The 19,747-nt window shown below is 43.2% G+C and overlaps 1 protein-coding gene across 1 annotated transcript in view; it reads left to right on the forward strand.

Annotated features, from left to right (window-relative positions):
• Window positions 1–19,747, forward strand: part of RSF1 (remodeling and spacing factor 1) — a 79,090-nt gene that overhangs the window by 45,734 nt on the left and 13,609 nt on the right. Inside the window, exons 6-11 of the mRNA XM_054164491.1 lie at window positions 624–2,350; window positions 7,052–7,249; window positions 8,391–8,495; window positions 9,569–9,648; window positions 15,175–15,229; window positions 16,491–16,600. Of these exons, the coding sequence (XP_054020466.1) occupies window positions 624–2,350; window positions 7,052–7,249; window positions 8,391–8,495; window positions 9,569–9,648; window positions 15,175–15,229; window positions 16,491–16,600 (2,275 nt within the window). The remainder of the gene's footprint in view (window positions 1–623; window positions 2,351–7,051; window positions 7,250–8,390; window positions 8,496–9,568; window positions 9,649–15,174; window positions 15,230–16,490; window positions 16,601–19,747) is intronic.

Genomic DNA, 19,747 nt, shown 5'->3' on the forward strand with positions numbered 1-19,747 from the left:
GAGGTCTTTTCCAACCAAAACAATTCTGTGATTCCACGATAGGAGACGAAGTCAGTGTCCAGAGACTCCAAAGTGCATTTTGCCATAAGCTGTAACATTAAATGTCTTTTCTGTGACCTGTTGAAATCCAACAGTTAAGTATTTCTTGAAACAAAACTGTGTACAAGTAGGAGGCTGATTTCTGCTTGGAACTTCCCTTGTAGGGCATGGAATCTTACACCATATTCTGCTTTGTGAAGTAACTCAGAAACTCAAGTGAGGCTTCAAGCTGATGCTTCATGCTCTCTTTGCTTAGGTTTTATGTCTCTTCTGAAAGTGTTGTGGCCTGACTAGAGAAGGGCCTGAGATGTCTGTATTAAGAAAGAGAAATCTAGCATTCTGCTCCTAGCTTCTGAATTTTAAGTCCATAATTAAACCAAACTCTGGTTCTATAGCTAAAAATCGACAGCCTCCTTTAATGGCAGTATTAGTTAAGCCAGGCTCCTAATCATTCCAGGAGAGAAGATTAATTTGAGAGGGACTCTAGGTCGTTGGGTTTTTCAGATATGCCTTTGTTTGATGGGTGCTCTTTGTAGCGCTGTAGGTTCCCTGGTTGTTTCATTGCTGTTTTTCTCTGTCAACAGAAAGTCAAGTAAAAGTCAGAGAGGAAAAAGAGGTGGTGGAGGAACAGTCGGTGGAATCGGAAAGCCTTCCTCCTCCTGTGGTCAAAGAAGATGAAACTCTGCTGAAAACAGAGAAAGTGGAGGAGAAAGAAATCATAAAATTGCCAGTAATAGTAAAATTAGAGAAACCTTCAGAATACAGTGAAGAAAAGCAAACTGTCAAAGAAGAAAGCGACTCCTTTAAAGAAAACGTCAAGCCGGTTAAAGTAGAGGTGAAGGAAAACAAAATAGACTCAAAAGACTTAAAAGAAGTCAAAAGTTGTACAGACAAAATAGTTCATGAGCCAGAGAGGTTAGAATTTTGTGTTAATGTTAAAACTCCTCAAGAAATCATGGAGAAATCTGTGGAAGAAAGTGAGAAACTGAAAAATGACCAGCAGGCAAAAATACCGCTTAAAAAGCGAGAGATCAAGCTGACAGATGACTACGACAGCCCAATAAAGGGGCCCCTGTGTAAATGTGTTACTCCAACAAAAGATGTCTTGAAGGAAGAAGGGAAACCAGAAGAAGAAGCTTTTAAGAGAGTCCCTACAATTACTGCTTTATGTCCTGAAGGGAAAGTGCTGGTCAATGGAGAGGTTAGCTGTGAAAAAATAACGCCGAGCGTCATACAGAACAACAAGTCGGAACACTCAGCTGGCCTGAAGGAAGAGAGCAGCTCACTGAAAGAGAAAAATGGGAACAGTGGGGAGAAGGGGTCAGACTCACTAAATTCTGTTAGTAAAATTATCAAAGCCTGTGAGGCTGAGAAAAATGCAGTAGCTGTGGTAAAGGAAACAGGGGCTGTGGTCTCTGAGGTTTCTAATCAGAAAGTGCCTTTAAAGGAGGAATCTAGTCCTGTGGAAAAAGAGTCCCTTGACAGCACGACTACTGAAACAATAGTGGAAGAGTCTTCAAGTGCTGAAGACTGTGCCAAAACAACTGAAGATAAAGTAGCCATGGACATCCAAAAGGACAGACTGCCGCCACCCAAAGAATGTTTAGAGAAGCTAGAGAAGTCCACGAATGCATCTGCTCCTGCAGAACTGCCCCAGCTTGCACTGACCGATGAAGAGACTTTGAAAAGTAAAGATGAATCTGAGGAGAAACCTAATTCTCCAAAAGCTGCTGAGATACCCCCTGCATCTACTTCTCCTGCTACTTTAGAGAAACCTGGTTTGGAAAAGGAGGATTCTGATAGTAAAGCAACTCTACCCGAGGAGAGCAAAGCAGAAGAAAAACCCGGCCCTGAAAAACAGGAGGAAGAGCCAGAAGCTGCTAAGACAGAGCCAGATAGGTTAGATGATGCCCATGCTTCTAATCTAGAGGACTCTTCAGAGAGTAAAAAGGAATCTCCAGTACCTAAAAGCAAATATAAGTATAAGCTAGTTTCTGAAGAAGAAAGTTGTGAAGCAGCCAATAAAGAAATAACTTCTGAAAGACAGAAAGAAGGAATTAAATTAACAATCCGGATCTCCAGTCGGAAGAGAAAGGCAGAAACACCGCCAGAAGAGGTCAGCATTGGCCGCACCTTGAGGCGCTCTCCGAGAATATCCAAGCCTACTCCCAAAGTTGTGGAGACTCGGGATCAGAAACCTGACAAAAAACGACCTGAAGAGGAAGAGGAGAAACCTGCAGCAGCACAAAAACACGAGCGGAAAGAAGATGCAAAAAAACACGAGAAGGAGGCAAATTCTAAGGTCAACAAGGTAATTCACTTTTATTGCCCGGGAGTGACAAACACCTCTGATCTTACCTATCAGGAGAACATGCACTTAGAAAGGGATGTTGAGGATGATATTCCTTGGGTCAGCTGCTGCAAGAAACTTGATTTGCAGTCCAGTTAGTAGAGTCCAGCAACTTAACCCCTCCGCTAAGAGAGTGGTAGTATGCGTTGACTTGAAAGTCTATAAAACCTCTCACTTAACCTAAAGTAAGTAGATCAAGTCAATGGGAGTGAATACCTCTAAAGACTGCTGTAATGGGTTGAAATTTCCCCCCCCAGCATTAACTTTGCCAGACCAGCTCAGCTGGAAGCAAATGAAAGCTGTATTTACTAGCAAAACTACAATCTACAATGGAGTGCAATGAATATGTACAAAATAGAAGTTACCATATTTACAGCTATGTACAATTAATAAACAGCACAAGAACCCCCCTGGTCAAGGACTAGGGGAAGCTACTAGCTTCTTCTTTTTCTGCCTCTTCCCCCCTCTTCCCCCATCCAAAAGGGAGAAGAGAAAGGAGCAGACAAAGTTGCTGTCAGACTTAACCAGAACAATGCAGCCAAGGTCAAGCAGAAGCAAGTTAGTATTTCTCCCAAGCAAAGAAGCGAGAAGAGAAGAAGGAATTGTTTTGGTACAAACAATCTTATGGTAGAGATCTCTCCAATGGGATTGTTTAGAGTTATCTTTATTTTCCTTTTTACACCCAATAGTGATTTATTTATATTTTACTACTTTTCTTCTCAAGATCTGTGAAAAAGTTTTAAAAGCCATAGCCTAAAACTACCACAACTGGTCAGACCTGAGTCAGTCTGGTTGAATGGCTAAGGGGTGACTTCTAGCTCCTGTGGATTTATTAGATGGGTGCTTCATAAGCCAAAAAGGAGCCAACAAATGGTGAGGAATAACGACATTGACTTCTCTTTCTAGGTGGAGTTTAAGTTATTGTGAATTCTTGATATAATTAGAATGGTGGAAACACTGGCCCAGGTCGCTCACAGAGGTGGTAGATGCCCCATCCTTGGAAACACTCAAGGTCAGGTTGGACAGGGCTATGAGCAGTTTGCTCTAGTTGAAGTTGTCCCTCCTCACTTCAGGAGAGTTGGACTGGGTGACCTTGAAAGGTCCTTCCCATCCTAAAGCAGTCTATGAATCTCTTCTAATTTAGCTGTTCTCATATGTGGGATGTACCTTCAGCTTCGGGTGGAGGAATCTTTGTTCATGATAAGCTTCTGCTTATGAGCACACCTCTTAAAAGTATGTCCAGTAAATATTTACACTCAAAGTTGCATGGACACATACATAGTTTGCTTCTTTCACATACTGCTGTGTTGAATAACCTTCCTAGAATGAATAAGCAGTTGATTTGGCAGTGAATGATGACATCTATACTGAAAACAAAATCTGTCATATACATAAAGAAATGAAAAATGAAAATAATAATGATTCTAACTGCAGTTTTCATTTCAAACTGCTGTTGCTGTAGGTGTTTTAACTTGGATCTCTTTGTTTTTGATAGAGAAAGAGATCAAAATATGCTTAGTTTATTGCAGAGAGATTTTAAAGTAAGGATAGTAGAGGAAGGAGTTTGAAACTAAGAATGCTCCAGGGAGACCTTGTAGCAGCCTTCCAGTACCTGAAAGGGACCTACAAGAAAGCTGTGGAGGGACTTTTTACAAGGGCTTGTAGTGATAGGATGAGGAGGAATGGATTGAAGCTTGAGAAGGGCAGATTTAGACTGGACATTAAGAAGAAATTCTTTGCAGTGAGGATGGGGAGACACTGGAACAGGTTGCCCAGGGAGAGTATGGATATCCTCTCTCTGGAGGTGTTCAAGGCCAGGTTGGATGAGGCCTTGAGCAACCTGGGCTAGTGGAAGGTGTCCCTGCCCTTGGCAAGGGGGTCGAAACTGTATGATCTTTGAAGTTCCTTCCAACCCAAACCATTCTATGAATCTATGAATGTGTCTGCTCTTTAAAAATTAGATTGGAAATAATAATGATACACCATGAAGCCTAAGCTTTAGCTAATACTATCATGGATTTAAAATACATTTGCTACTAAATTTTAGTGAAGCATAAAACATGTAAAGGAGGAGAAATCGATATTAAGAGCCTGAAACAAAATTATATCGATATGAGAAATACTGCTTTGGCTCGAGTCCATCCTGCAGGAGAAACAGAATATTTTGTACATCTTCATTTACTCAGCTTGTTCAGGCAGAACTGAAAAAAATGTTTTGAGTTGAAAAAGCTAGAAATGTATTTTCCTTTTACAGTGTCTTTGGGAAGAATTGTGAGAAAATGGTGTCTATGGGAAAGAAGTCAGCTCATGAGAAGAAAAGTTCGATGTGTTGCTTTAAATGAAAAAAACAGTTGCAGAAAGTGGCCTCATCAAAATAATATTCTGTCTTTTAGTCAAAATCTGGGTTTATTTCAAAATATGAGAGTAAAGATGATATGTTTTGGCAGGGGGGGTTGGACTGGCTGATCGCCAGAAGTCCCTTCCAATCCTTACCATTGTGGGATTCTGGGAGGGGAGTAGATGTCCCTTTGATTAGCTAAAAGAAGAAATGTTAAACTGGATCAGAAAAATAATGGACAAGTATAAATGTGAAAGAGATATAGATAGAAGTTATGCACTTAAAAATATTCAGTGATTTTATTTCAGGAGAATATCCCTCTCTTAGAGGAAAGCACCAGAAATGCTGAAGCTAATATACTTGCAAGAGTGCAAGCATGTTTCCTGAAGTGAAATAAAAGACTTCAACTGTACATGAAGGAGGGAAAGGTTCTCTTTGGTTTGAGGAAACTATCATTAAGAAGTCCAGTTCTGGGCCACTCAGTTCAAGGAGAACAGGGAACTGCTGCAATGAGTCCAGCACAGAGCCGCAAAGATGCTGAAGGGAATGGAACATCTCTCTTTTGAGGAAAGACTGAAGCGAGCTGGGGCTGTTTAGCTTGGAGAAGAGGAGCCTGAGGGGTTGCCAGCAGGAGCAGGGAGGTCATTGTGCCCCTGTACTCTGCATTGGTTAGGCCACACCTTGAGTACTGTGTCCAGTTCTGGGCCCCTCAGTTTAAGAAGGACATTGAGACACTTGAATGTGTCCAGAGAAGGGCAACAAGGCTGGTGAGAGGCCTTGAGCACAAGCCCTGTGAGGAGAGGCTGAGGGAGCTGGGATTGTTTAGCCTGGAGAAGAGAAGGATCAGGGGTGACCTCATTGCCCTCTACAACTACCTGAAAGGGGGTTGTAGACAGGAAGGGGTTGGTCTCTTCTCCCAGGCAACCAGCACCAGAACAAGGGGACACAGTCTCAAGCTGTGCCAGGGGAGGTTTAGACTCGAGGTGAGGAAAAAGTTCTTCACTGAGCGAGTCATTCGTCATTGGAATGTGCTGCCCAGGGAGGTGGTGGAGTCACCGTCTCTGGAGGTGTTCAAGGGGAGATTGGACGTGGCACTTGGTGCCATGGTCTAGTCATGAGGTCTGTGGTGACAGGTTGGACTTGATGATCCTTGGGGTCTCTTCCAGCCTTGGTTATACTATGATACTGTGATACTGTGACCTCATTCAGGTTTCTAAAGATGTAAAGGGCAGTGCAGGGAGGATGCAGCCAGGCTCTGCTCAGTGATGTCAGAAGATATGACAAGGGGCAATGGGTGCAAGTGGAGCAGAGTAGGCTACACATGAGCATAAGGAGAAACTTTGTCACTGTGAGGGTGATGGAGCCCTGGATCAGGCTGCCCAGAGTGGTTGTGGAGTCTACTCTGGTGACTTTCAAAATTTGCCTGGATGTGTTCTGTGGCAATGCCAGCAACGAGCAGTGTGAGCAATCTGGCGGTGCAGGCCTAGAGCCGGACATGGTGGTAGGCCATGCTCAGCATAAGTGCAGAGCCAGCTAGCAGTGTACCAAAACAGTGCTGTGCCTGCAGCATGTAACTAAAGCAAGGCACTGGTAGCTATAAACACAGCAAGTTATCTTGGGACAACAGGACATGCACCTGCATCAACAAACCTCACGTGTCATCAGTAGTTGGACCAATAATCCATAATAGTGTGATGTGTGGTCACTCATAGGGAACCAATGAGTCCGTGCCCACAAGGCACTCTGAGTTTATATAAGTTGTAGCAGTTCCCTTGCTAGGCACTTCTGCCTTTCCTATCCCTTCTTCTTCTTGCTTTACTTTACTGTGCTATACTCTCACCATAGGCCTGTGCCATAGGCCTGCAATACTGGAACAATAAAGGAACAATACTTGATCATACTGGTCAGCTGTATTGATTCCAAACTCCGCCGCCGATAGTGTTCCTGTGTGACCTGCTCTGGGTGGGGTTGGACTCAATGATCTTTGGAATTCCCTTTCAACTCCTAATGTTCTGTGATTTTGTGAAATGTAGAATTTACCATGTTCACAAGCAAGTTTACCTTCTCAAAACAGGAAAAAGAGGCTAACAAATTTGTCTTCCTACTTTTAAATCTTACTTGAAAATATCTTCCTGCAGGGTAGGTGTGACTTTTTCTCCATTTCATTTTAAGGCTCTTTAGAAGGTAATCTATTCATTAAAATTGTACTGTTACTACAGCTGTCCTGATTGAAATGAATCATTTCACTGTAGAGAGGTTCTAAGATCTGAGGAGAAACTGTGAGCTTCCTTTGTGTTTTCTCTTTGAAATGCTGTGTCTCATAGAGAAGCAAAGTGCGGTGGACGGGTACACGAACACGTGGCAGGTGGAAATACTCAAGTAATGAAGAAAGTGAGGACTCAGAGAGTGAAAAAAACTCTGAGGAGGAGGAGGAAGAGGAGGAGGAGGAGGAAGAAGAAGCTGCACCAGCTGATGACGATGAGCCGTGCAAGAAATGTGGCCTTCCCAATCACCCCGAGCTGGTAGGCCTCTGGGGAAAGCTGCTATTAGCTGTTGTGTCCGTTTGGGTGTATCATCCGTTGGGGTGGCTCTGTGTTGGAGAATGCTCTCTAGGTTTTAGATGGTAGAAACATGATAGTAGATGAGTCCACCTTTATTAAGGAGAGAGGGAAGTTACTTCTTCTGTTTACCGCCTCTGAAATGTCCTCTTTTATGTGGTGTAAACACAGCCCACTGAGAATTCATCTGAGTGAGGCTTTGGAGTGCTTGCAACCTCACTGAATACAGAGGAGACGCCCAACAAGCAGTGCAATGCATGCTTTACAGTGGCTTGTGGCATGATCACAGCTACATCATCATCCTGGTTGGGTACAGCTGCACTCTACCCTGAGGACTGGGACAGCAAAACCCCACAGCAAGCTTTTGCTGTCTCTGATAGTCCTGGTTCTGGTTCATCAGTGGTAAATGTCATAGTGGATTACTCTGGTAATCTGGGAAATTGTAACATCCAGTCCTGCTGTGAATCCACGAAATAAGCAATCTCTCGGGTGTGTTACAGGTATCCCAACCTTGCTGAGACAAAGTTCAACCTTTGAGATATTAGAGATCAATATTCCACAGCTTATGCCAGCTTTGTTCCTCATTTTTAATGGAAAGGGCTATCTCAGATTTTACCCAACCTACATATGAATTCTGATAGTTGTCTGGTTCAGTATACCCCTAAGTCTGCAAGGCTGGACATAAAATTACCTTGACTGAGGAAGTGACCAGCTTTCCTCTGTGTGAGCATGAGCATACAGGGGAAAATGTCACACCACATTTTGTCCAGATGGAGTTTTCCACTCAGGCTGGGATCTGGAAAGCGTTACCTGATTCCACACTGGGGGCCCAGAATCTGTGTAGTCCAGTAGTACTAAGTGCCTGAGAACACATAATAAGAGGAAATCTGGTGTTAAAATGGAAAACTGCTGCTAGATAAACCTCTCCATCAAAACCAGCCCTGGCCCCAGAAACATTTAGTGATAAGTGATACAGGAGTGGTTTGGTTTTGGCACAGCCCAGGGTATTTATAAAATACTTCTGTGCCGGCTGGGGAAATAGTTCTGGAGCTTGTGGCATGTTGTGAAGGCCAAAAGACACTGATGATTCATTTTGTTTCCACAGATTTTGCTGTGTGACTCATGTGACAGTGGATACCACACAGCCTGCCTTCGCCCTCCTTTGATGATAATCCCTGATGGAGAGTGGTTCTGCCCACCTTGCCAGCATGTACGGTTCCTTTTCAACTGCATTCTTTTCAGCTTTGCTTGTGGTTGTGGAACTTGTTGGAAGTTTAACAAGGGGATAGAGTATACCCTCACCCTGTTTGCTGATGATACAAAACTGGGAGGAGTACCTGACACACCTGAAGGTTGTGCTGCTAGCCAACGATGTCTGGACAGGCTGGAGAGCTGGGTGAAGGTGAACCTGGTGAAGTTCAATAAGGACAAGTGTAGAGTTCTCTTGCACCTGGGGAGAAATAACAGCAGGCACCAGTACAGACTAGAGGTTGTCCTGCTGGAAAGCAACTCCAAAGAGAAAGACCTTGGAGTCCTAGCAGACAGCAAGTTCTCCATGGGACAGCAGTGTGCCCTCATGACCAAGAAGGCCAAGGGCGTCCTGGGGTGTATTAGTAAAAAATGTGTCCAGCAGGTCTAGGGTTGTTCTCCTCCCCCTCTACTCTGCCTCTACACCTGGAAGACTCTGTCCAGTTTTGGGCTCCCCGGTTCAAGAAAGACAGGGATCTGCTGGAGAGGGTCCACTGAAGAGATGTGAGGATGATTAAGGGGCTTGAACATCTCTCCTGTGAAGAGACCTGGGGCTGTTTAATCTATAAATATCTGAGGGGTGGGGAAGGGCACAGGCTCATTTCAATGGCACCCAGTAGTAGGACAAGGAATAATGAATATAGGCTATAACACAGGAAGTTCCACCTCAACATGAAGAACAACTTTACTGTGAGGGTGACAGCTGCTCAGAGAGGTTGTGGAGTCTCCGTCTTTGGATATTTTCAAAGCCAGCTTGGACATCTTCCTGTGTGGCCTGCCTTAGGTGGCTGTGCTTTGGTGAGGGGGTTGGACCTGATAATCTCTGGAGGTCCCTTTCAACCCTTAACTTTCTATGATTCTGTGATTCTTTTTAATCCTTTTCCTGTCAAAAAGTAGACTGTGATGAATGGTAGGGATGCTGATCTTCCCTCTTGCCCATTAGTAAGATTTCTTAGCAGTAAATTAAATGTCTGAGCATTAGTTCAACACGAAAATGGTTCTGAAAGAAACTAATGTTTTGTTTCCTTCCCTTAGAAATTGCTCTGTGAGAAATTAGAAGAACAATTGCAAGATCTGGATGTTGTTTTGAAAAAGAAGGAACGTGCAGAACGCAGGTAACTGCTGCTGGGCTGTGCTCACTGCAAGCTGCTGAGCAGCGGGGGGGTGATCACTGAACAAGCAGTAAAATAAACTGGGGACTGGGGAGGAAAGTAGTGACAGGACTGGGAACTGGTAAGACCAGTTTTGACTTCCCACTGATTATTAGTGGTGCAGTGCTGGGAAAGAAGTCCAATAATTGGAAAAGAGCAGCAAACAGAAATAATAGATATACAAAAAAATGCAAACTGTTTGTATTAGACTTTGGTAAAGGTGCCTGAACACAGATTTGGCTTTCCTATGCCAGTAGGTAAATGGTTATCAGCACTGGTTCAGCTGCATGTGTTAGGGATACCGTCAGCCATCTGTAGATTTCCTGCTGTCAGCAAGGTGAAGTGCTGACTGTGTGGCCACAGTCACCCAGATTAATGTGGGGTTTGAGTCTTGCTGCTTTAGATCCTGTTGAACCTTGCCAAATTTGCAAGATTATGCAGTTGCTGTATTGCAGGGTCAGCTACATTGCAGCTCTGAATTAATTTTGTGGCCATTACTGAAGGCTAAGTGCAAACCATTTGTAAACTGCATTTATGAACAGCATCTTTAATGCTTGGAACATTCTACCTGTGGTTTTCAGACCTGAAAATGAGGGACATGAAAGAGAACCTGCAGAATTTATACTTTCTAGGACATGTATTGAGAACTTAACAAAATTTAATAGGGTCATATGCATTATTAAACAAAACTTTGCATGAATTCTATCTTAAAAGGCAAGTTTTGCCAGAAGGTGAGACCCTTTCAAAGAAAATACTTGAGTGGGCTTTTATTTGTGGCAGGTCCTGAAATATCCCATGGGATGTAGTGATTCAGTGCTGGGAAGAACAGAACATTATCCATGTGTTTTCAGCTTCCATCAACTCTCCTGTTTGTTATTGCTGCTTCACTAGCAACAATGACAAGTGTCAGGCCAGGCACTGAGCGTTCCCAACACCACTGCTTCTGCTCAGAGCAGATCTAGATAACACTGTGGTAAAATTACCCATGGCTTGCCAGTTCTGCTGAATTTGTAGCTTTGGGAACAAAACTCTTGGCTGTTTTTGTGAGTGAGCTCAGCTTACCCACAGCTCCATCTGTGCAGGAGTATGGGGCACAATGGAACTGTGTCGGCTGCTCTGCTTTGTGGTGGAAGAACCCATTGATAGTGAGCAATTATTTTTGAACCTCCTTTGGTAAATATGCTGCTGGCAAACCTCCCATGGGATTTCCCAGTCTGTCTGTTGTTCTTGAAATCACCAAGTGTTGGCTACAAGTCTAACAGTTAGAGGAGAGCATCCAGCTGATGTGATAACAATTTTCATTGTCTGAAGCAGATGTTTTAACAGTTGGTTTGCAATCTGATCCTCACACCAAATGAACCTAATACTTGACATTTTGTATCATAGGATTGATTTTATCTTTTTAGAAGTCTCTCAAGAAGAGAGATAAGTTTGGGTTATAAATGATACAGTAGTTGAGTATTTAAGTCTTACAGCATAATGGTGATATGTTTTAGCAGAAGGTGGTTATGGTCTTGCCCAGGGAGGTTTTGGGTACTCCCTTCCTGGAGGTGTTCAAAGCCAGGTTGGATGAGGCCTTGAGCAACCTGGTCTAGTGAAAGATATCCCTGCCCATGTCAGAGGGTGTTTGAACTAGATGATCTTCAAGGTCCCTTCCAACCTGAGCTGTTCTATGAATCTATGAAATTGTAGGGAAAATGCTGAGGAACTTTAATTCTAGAAGAAATGTTAGAGTCCTTTTTACAGCTTGGTGTAAAAGTTAAAGCAGGTTGATGGTTTGGAGCACAGAGATCTTTTAATGCAGCGTTTCTGCAAGCTCTGTGATTGTTGTCTGCCTTTCTGGCAAAGAGAGGAAAACCAACTGTCCCATAATGGGCACACAGCCCTGATGGATTCTTTGAACCGGGGTTATTACTGTGCTTTTTGAACCGGTGATGGTGCTCTTCCGGTTACTCTCTAGCTTTCAGGAATCTGACTGGAATTGATCCAGCTGTTCATCTCACTTTGGATGCATCCCCAAAGTGTTATGTCACATGCTTTTTTAATGAAAACTATAGGTTTCCTGCTGACTTACAAGCACATAGATCAAAGGCAAACTTTCTTCTGTCTGTTTGTGAATTCAAGGTGCTGCTGCAACAACCTGGCTGAATTTCAGGTTTCTCACTTCTATAATCATGTCCCACCCCCAGCTAGAGAAGAGTGGACGTGAAAGCTTTTATGGATGCTTCTTGTAGTTCATGTTAGAGACTCTCAGACTCCTTGATACAAAATCCCTCTAGAGTCTACTTGTCTACTTCTCCCAGGCCAAATCAGGTGGAGTACATCCTTTCATGCACACTTTCATGATATCCCTGTGGCAACTTCTGCAGCTGCTTACATGAAGGAAAAATGCTTTCTTGATTGGCCTAGGAAGAGTTTATAACCTGCCATTGGAGACCTGTTTGTTCACATGTTGAAATTACTGGTTACAGTGTTGAGCTTCTGAGTGCCACATAGCAGTAAGGAATGTTACTGGGTACTTCATTTTACGTTTCATTTTAAGACCTTCACCTCAGCAGGACTGACTTGTTTCATTTGCTGTTTTCTTAAGTAGTATATACTCAGGCCAAGGAGAAGAAAAGCAGATCTTGAGAGCCTCATTGATCACATTTAAAACCAGCTGGATTCTTCTTACCTCTCTTGTCTCTTGATGTTTTGCATTACAAGTGCAGGAAACTATCAAAGACACTTGCTGAATACCAAAGTGTTTACATTTCTAGTTCCTTTCCCATTTTAGCAGTTGCATCCTTGACTTAAGATGTTCTTTTCATTCATTTCCAAAAGTATAATGATTTTTCACATTGTATGACAAAATTCTTCCTCATCCAGACAATCTCTTGGTGCTCAGGTGGATGAAGATTTCTTTTCATCTGTCAGTTTGGAGAACTGACACTAGGAGACAAAACCTGTATACACAGCCAGAAATCTCAGTGTAGGTGTAATGATACCAAGTCCTCAAAGTTGATGGTCTTTTTGGCTGTAAACCAACCTAAAATCCATTTCTACTCTTTGTCAGTGTGACCTTATCAACCATGTTTGTTCATCTTAAGATAATAATGTTATGATTCATCTTACTTAATGATAACATTATGGTGGATTTTGGATTTTCTTCACTAGAGAATTCTCCAGGAGGTTGTTTGGCTAAAAATGTGTTGTGCAGAAGGCTGGTCAGAAGATTTCTAGAATTCACTTAGATTCTTTAGACATGAATTAAAGCATTGGAAATGATTTTTACACATAGCTGCCTCTATTTGCAAAAAGAAAATTAAATCAAAAGAATGCAGATAAAAGTAAATAGATCAGAAATTACTGCACATCTCAAAGCAGGCATTTGCATTCAGGTCTAGGTGACTTGTGTACATGACACATCCTGTGGTGACTCAAGGGTAATGTGGTATGTGCTTGTACAACCACTCACTGTAACTTCAGAGGGCTGATTAAGCCTCTTTAGCTCAGAAACCCAAAGGAGGTTAGTGTCAGTTCCTGCATGATTTCAACTGTGGTGATGCTTCACTGGATCCTGAAAGCTGGAAGTCTGCTGGCAAGTGTTTAATTCATACCTTGCCCTCCCCTAGGTTCTTCAGAGTTCATGGTCTAAAATACTCAAAACAATTGTAAAATCTAGAGATGTGACTTGCTTTTAGAGTGCTTGCTGAGCCCCAAAAAGGCCACAAACTTTCCTGAATGTCTTAATTTAAATTATGCCTTGTTTTCCAAGAAAAAGGCTAGTAGGTGGTAGTTTTGTCACACTCCAGCTTGCTTTGGTACCTGGCTGTTTTTCCTGTCAGGCTGCTCCTTTGAAAGCTCAGCTCGGTACCCTGAAGGTCAGCACCCAGTGCTGTCTGAGAAGTACTGGGGTAGGCGAGACATCTCTAGTTGGGGCTGATAGATGTACAAGACCTGTGGGAGTCCTGTGTCCTTTGGTAGCCACAAGTAGAGGCCAGGAGCCAGAGTGTGCCCAGGGCAGGTCAAATGATGCAAGATGCTGGTGCTGAGGCAAGCAAAGTCTAAGATGAATTTTACTGGCTTTGATTTGATCTTGAAACAAACGTCTGAGAAGAGACTTTGCTGTCTTTGAGTACTAAAAGCAACTAAGCTTGTGAAAGGCGTTGAACACAAGTCTTACGAAGCATGGCTGAGGGAACTGGGGCTGTTTAGTCTGCAGAAGAGGTGGCTGAGAGGAGAATTCATCAATCTCTGCAGCTACTGCAAAGGAAGTTGAAGCAAGGTGGGAGTTGGTCTCTTCTTACATGCAACGATTAGCATAACAAGAGCAAATGGCCTCGAGTTGTGCCAGAGGAGGTTTGGGTTGGGTATTAGGAAAAATTTCTTCACAGAAAAGGCTCTCAGGCATTGGCATGGGCTGCCCAGGGAGGTGGTGGAGTCACCATCCCTGGTGGTGTTTAAAAGATGCATTGATGTGCTGCTGTGGGATGTGTTTGAATGGTAATGGCTTAGCAGTGGTGGGATTATGGTCTCTACGTGAGCAGTTGGACTGGATCTCAGAGGTCTCTTCCAACTTCAACAGTTCTATGATCCTGTGATTCCCTCCCAGCTTCAGTCCAGTGTTCACTAGACCTACTTTTTCAACCTTTCCCAACAGGGCACATCTGCTGCCCTCTAGTAACTCCTGTTGTCTGTCTTTCAACTCTTCAGCTGGATCCTATCTTTCTTGATGTGCGGTGGCATCTGGCACCATGTATTCCAGCTCGGTGTCAACGGGGCTGACTACTGTAGCAGGCTTCCATCAGCTGTCCTGTAGGCTGTTCTACTCACACATCCATCTGTCATCACCATTGTTACTGCAGCAGGTCTCCTCTGTTGATCTTCACTCAGGCAGTTCTCCTCTGGCAAAGAATTGTTACATAGGCAATTATCTGCTCTGTGGTGTTACTAGAGTTGATTGTTCCTTCCTAGATCTAAAATCTGGCACTTGCCCATTTTGGATGGCATCCCATCTTTATGTAGTTTTCCCAGTTCAGGGTGATTATGAATTCTCATTTTGTCTTTCAGTGCCTCTGAGGTTGGTGGTAGTTTCGGATTTGACAGTGAGATCTCAATCACAATGTTACTAGTTTTTAGGGGGGCGGTTAATTGTTTTCTTACACCCTAATTCAATCATTTCTGTGGTGCCCATAAACTACTGTTGTTTGTCAGGACTCTTTGGGAATCTCTGACATTATGCATGCAGGAAAAGGCAATCACAGGAGATCTAGCACATAACTAGATCTAAAATAACTGGTTTCAGTTGGAACATCCTCTTGGGATGCTTCTGCCTGGTGATAGTAAGAGCTTCATGCAGTGCTAATTACAGCATTATTTTAGATATCTGTTGGTTTAGTCATGAGGTCTGTGGCGACAGGCTGGACTTGATGATCTTAGGTCTCTTCCAGCCTTGGTGATTCTGTGATTCTTTCTGAAAGATAACTTTCTTTTTTCTCTCTCCTAAAGAAAAGAGCGATTGGTGTATGTGGGTATCAGTATTGAGAACATCATTCCACCTCAGGTAAGTTGTTGTTGTTGTATCACTGTCTTCTGTTCCAAACTTCTCAGGGAAGAAGTTTCTCAGTGGTGTGTTGGAAGTGCTTGTAGCATCCTGGAAAGAACAAAAAAATCAATCTGTATGCAGGTCAGAAACAATTCTACACCCTTTATCTTAGACTGAGATTGAATTTAGCATAGAAACCAAGGGAGCGTTATGGTGTTTTATTGGAAATAACTGGTGCCACACAGAGTCCTACAGTAGTGAGGGATCACTGAATCACCTCCCTGCCCATTACAACTGGGTTTTGAGTAGAGCCCTTGGCCATTCTGTAGCTTATAAAGGTGGGATTCAGTTTATTTAACTCTGGTGTCTGCTGTGTAGTTACCTAGGTCTGAGCTAATTGTCATACCTTTGCTTTGGAAGTGATGGAAACTAAGGTTTTATGATTCAGAGGGAGCATATGCATTAGAAGCAAAACATTTGCCTCTGACAGATGTGTATTGAAGTCACATTTGGTTAAAGACTGTCAGCATTTAGTGGTTTATTAACAGCTGCTTTTCTATGGTTTCCCTTTACAGTAGAGGAAAAATGTGTTTGTTCATGTGGAGAACAACCTCTTCTCACTTCTTGAACACATGTTAAAGTGATTCTCTTGAAGTCTTAAGCTAGTTGCCTTCATCTGAAATTGTATAATCTGTTCCTTGCACGAGAGTTTAAAATTAAACTTCTGTTTGTTTTGAACAGAGACTTTGCTCTCTGACTGTAATAATGCCACCTTTCTCCCCCTGTCTCTGGATACCAGCAAAATGAGAACAGATTATACAGATTTGCTAAAGAGTCTCTGGATGGCAGCAGATAATTTGAAAAATTCAGCCTGGGGCCAGATTTATTTCTTTTTAAAACTAATAACTTGGAAACAACATCATAAAATGATCCTGTGTGGACCTTAATTGAAACTGCACCGTGTGAAGGTGTACCTGTGCTCAGCGTGTGAAGATGCCTGCGACAATTTGTTCAGCTGCTGTAGTTATTAGGCCTGGGAGTATCACCTGAAGCCTTAAACTCTGGATTTGTGACCTCATGTAGCCAGCAAGGGCAATATATGCAATTATTTATCTGAACTCTGCTCTAACAAGTTGTTACGTTGGAGGGCAAAGTGAGTTGTGTTTTGCTTAGGAGCTTTCTAGATTGTGTGAATATCGGTGTCATGAGTTCAGTCATAGTGCATGTGGAAAGAGGGGGGGAGATAAAGCTTTTTGACACCTCTGTTTTATGTGAACAGGAACCAGAAATACCTGAAGGTCAGGAAGAAAAGAAGAAAGATTCCAAAAAGCCCAAATCAAAGCTGCTTGAAAGGAGGTCTACCAGAACCCGAAAGTGCATAAGCTACAGGTAAGCAGCTTGTTTAAATACTAAAGCAAAGGAAGTCACACTGTCCTTTCCTTTCTCAAACATCTTACCTCTTCCCATCCCCACTTTCACATTTAAAAGAGGCCCAACTGAAGTGGCTTTTGTTCTTTCCTCAAGTTACACTGGATGATTGTAAAAGCAGCTGAGGGGATATAGTGAAGGGGTGATGCGTGAAAAAGGGTTCAGGAATACTGCAGTTTCTGGACTAAGCTAAAGCAGGTTGTGTTGTACCCCTCCTTTATCTTGAAAGGGAGATTTGTGCTTGTGTCTAAAGGCCTTAAATTTCTCTCTCTCTCTCTCTTTACCATCCTTTATGGCTTCTTTACATGCAAAGGGCATGAAACTTAAAATGTAGTTCTGAGACAGTACATCTGAAAACGGCTTAGAACTCACTAGAGAAAAAGTGATAAAAATGCAATTATTAAATTACAACTCCAAACTGTTAGGACTTTCTGCATTCTGAGAGTAGAACCACTCACTAAGGTTTCCAAAATTCAGCATGATTTTAATATTATCTTTTGTTCTCAGTGTATTACCAAGGCGTCTTTCTCACAGGCTCCTTCACACACGTAACTTTGAGCTGGTGAAAATATTGCCCATGGCAGTTTGTCACTTTGAATTTATATGTCTGCAGTGAAGTCCTGCTGGTGTCACTGAGGACTGTGTGTGCTCTCCTTCAGCAGGAGAGGATAAATGCTGAATGCCTTGTTCTGCTTACAGACACCTCTGTATTGTGCTCTCTGAATAGCTGTAATCCGTTTACCACCCAAGTCATCTGTTCAGTGCTCTCACGAGCAGGTTAACCAATACCTACATTATGAATAAAGCAGCAGCAGCAGAAATTCCATTCCATTCCATTCCATTCCATTCCATTCCATTCCATTCCATTCCATTCCATTCCATTCCATTCCATTCCATTCCATTCCATTCCATTCCATTCCACTCCACTCCACTCCACTCCGCTCCATTCTTTTCCACTCCATTCCTTTCCACTCCATTCTTTTCCACCCCACCCCATTCTACCCCATTCCACTCCACTCCACTCCACTCCACTCCACTCCACTCCACTCCACTCCACTCCACTCCACTCCACTCCACTCCACTCCACTCCATTCCATTCTTTTCTACTCCATTTCATTCCACTGCACTCCATTCCATTCCACACCATTCCACTCTGCTCTATTCCATTCCAGCCATTGGGCAGGCAGCTGTCAGCTCAGGCAGTTTGTTAGCAGTGATGTGGAAGTGTTAAGTGATTTCTCACATTTTAAGGAGGTGGTGGTTTGGTTTTTTTTCTATAGCAGTGTGGAGGGAAAGTAGTGTTTGATGAATGTGGAACTAATCTTATTGATGGAAGAATTTCAGAGTCACTTCCTTGCTGTGTAAAGCTGCTCTGTATGTGCCATGCAGTTGTTCTTGGGGAATATAAAGAGGCCAGGAATCCATTCTCTTATTCTTAAATGAGAAAATGTTTTATGCTTCCTGTAGGAGTACAGAGTAATGTTAATCTGTTCTTGTTCTGCTGGAGGGTGCTACAGAGGACCAAATATAACTGTAGTCATAGAATCATAAAATGGTAGGGGCTGGAAGGGACCTTCAGGCCAAACTCCCTGCCAAAGCAGGGTCACTCAGGACACATCATCCAGGAATGCATCCAGATGGGTTTTGAAAGTCTCCAGAGAAGGACACTCCATAACCTCTCTGGGCAGCCTGTTCCAGTGCTCTGGCATCCTTATAGTAAAGAAGTTTTCCCTCATGTTGAGGTGGAACCTTCTGTTCCAGTTTGTGTCCATGGGCCCTAGTCCTATCAGAGACCACCACTGCAGAGAGACTGACAGCTTCTTGACACCCACCCTTCACATGTTTGTAAACATGAATAAGACCTCCTGTCAGCCTTCTCTTTTCCAGACTAAACAGCCCCACATCTCTCAGCCTGTCCAGATGTTCCAGTCCCTCAATCATTCTTACAGCCTCTCTTGGACACTCTCTAGTATATCCTTGTCCCTCCTGAACTGGGGAGCCTGGAACTGGTTGGTGGAACAACACTCCAGATGTGGTCTCACCAGGGCAGAGTAGAGTGGGGAGGAGAACCTCCCTTGACCTGCTGGCCACACTCTTCTTCATGCACCCCAGGATACCATTGGCCCTATTGGCCACAAAGGCACATTGCTGTCCCATGGATAACTAATTGTTCACCAGGACTCCAAGGTCCTCCTCCGTGGATCTGCTTTCCAGCAGGTCAACCCCTAATATGTCCTGGTTGTTCTTTAATAGTGAATCTTTAAGGAAAGGATTGTCCATTTGTTGGTTGTTTGTACCTAAAAAATACCCCCCAAAAAAAGTTTCTAAAAAATAATACTAAGCAAAGTTTCCATCTAAAGAAATTATCTTTCCTGTCATAAAATTTGTATTGTTGCTTGTGATATCTTGAGGCATCTTATTTGGAGATAGAGATAACAATCTTTTTTTTAATGGGATTTGAGTTTTATCACTGAAGAAACCAACTGAAGTTCTCTCTGTAAAAGGACTGAGTCCTTTTCCCTCCCATTTGCTGCCTTCTTTAAATGAGTTACTCAGAGTGCAGAGATTTATGCAGCTCATGAAAGCTGCTGTAGGACAGTTGGACTCAATTCTTTTGCTTTTATTTGTCCATTTATGTACCATCAGACTGTAGCTTGTTTGGATATAACCACAACAAACTGTGCAGTGTGTTTTACCTGTGCAGCTTAAGATCATTGAATGATAGAAACACCAGGGCTGGAAGAAACCTCAAGGATCATCCAGTTCCAATCCCCCTGCCATGGGCAGGGACACCTCACACTACATCAGGTTGCCCAGAACCACATCCAGCCCAGCCTTAAAAACTTCCTGGGTTGGGGCTTCTACCACCTCCCTGGGCAACCTGTTCCAGTGTCTCACCAGCCTCATGGGGAAGAACTTCTTCCTAACACCCAATCTGAATTCTAGTTTTGCTTCATTCCCCCTAGTCCTATTACTCCCTGACACCCTAAAAAGTCCCTCCCCAGCTTTCTTGTAGGCCCCCTTCAGATACTGGAAGACCACAAGAAGGTCTCCTCGGAGCCTTCTCACCAGACTGAACAGCCCCAACTCTCTCAGTCTGTCTCCATA

Source organism: Dryobates pubescens, chromosome 10, assembly GCF_014839835.1.
Source record: "Dryobates pubescens isolate bDryPub1 chromosome 10, bDryPub1.pri, whole genome shotgun sequence".
Classification (NCBI taxonomy): domain Eukaryota; kingdom Metazoa; phylum Chordata; class Aves; order Piciformes; family Picidae; genus Dryobates; species Dryobates pubescens.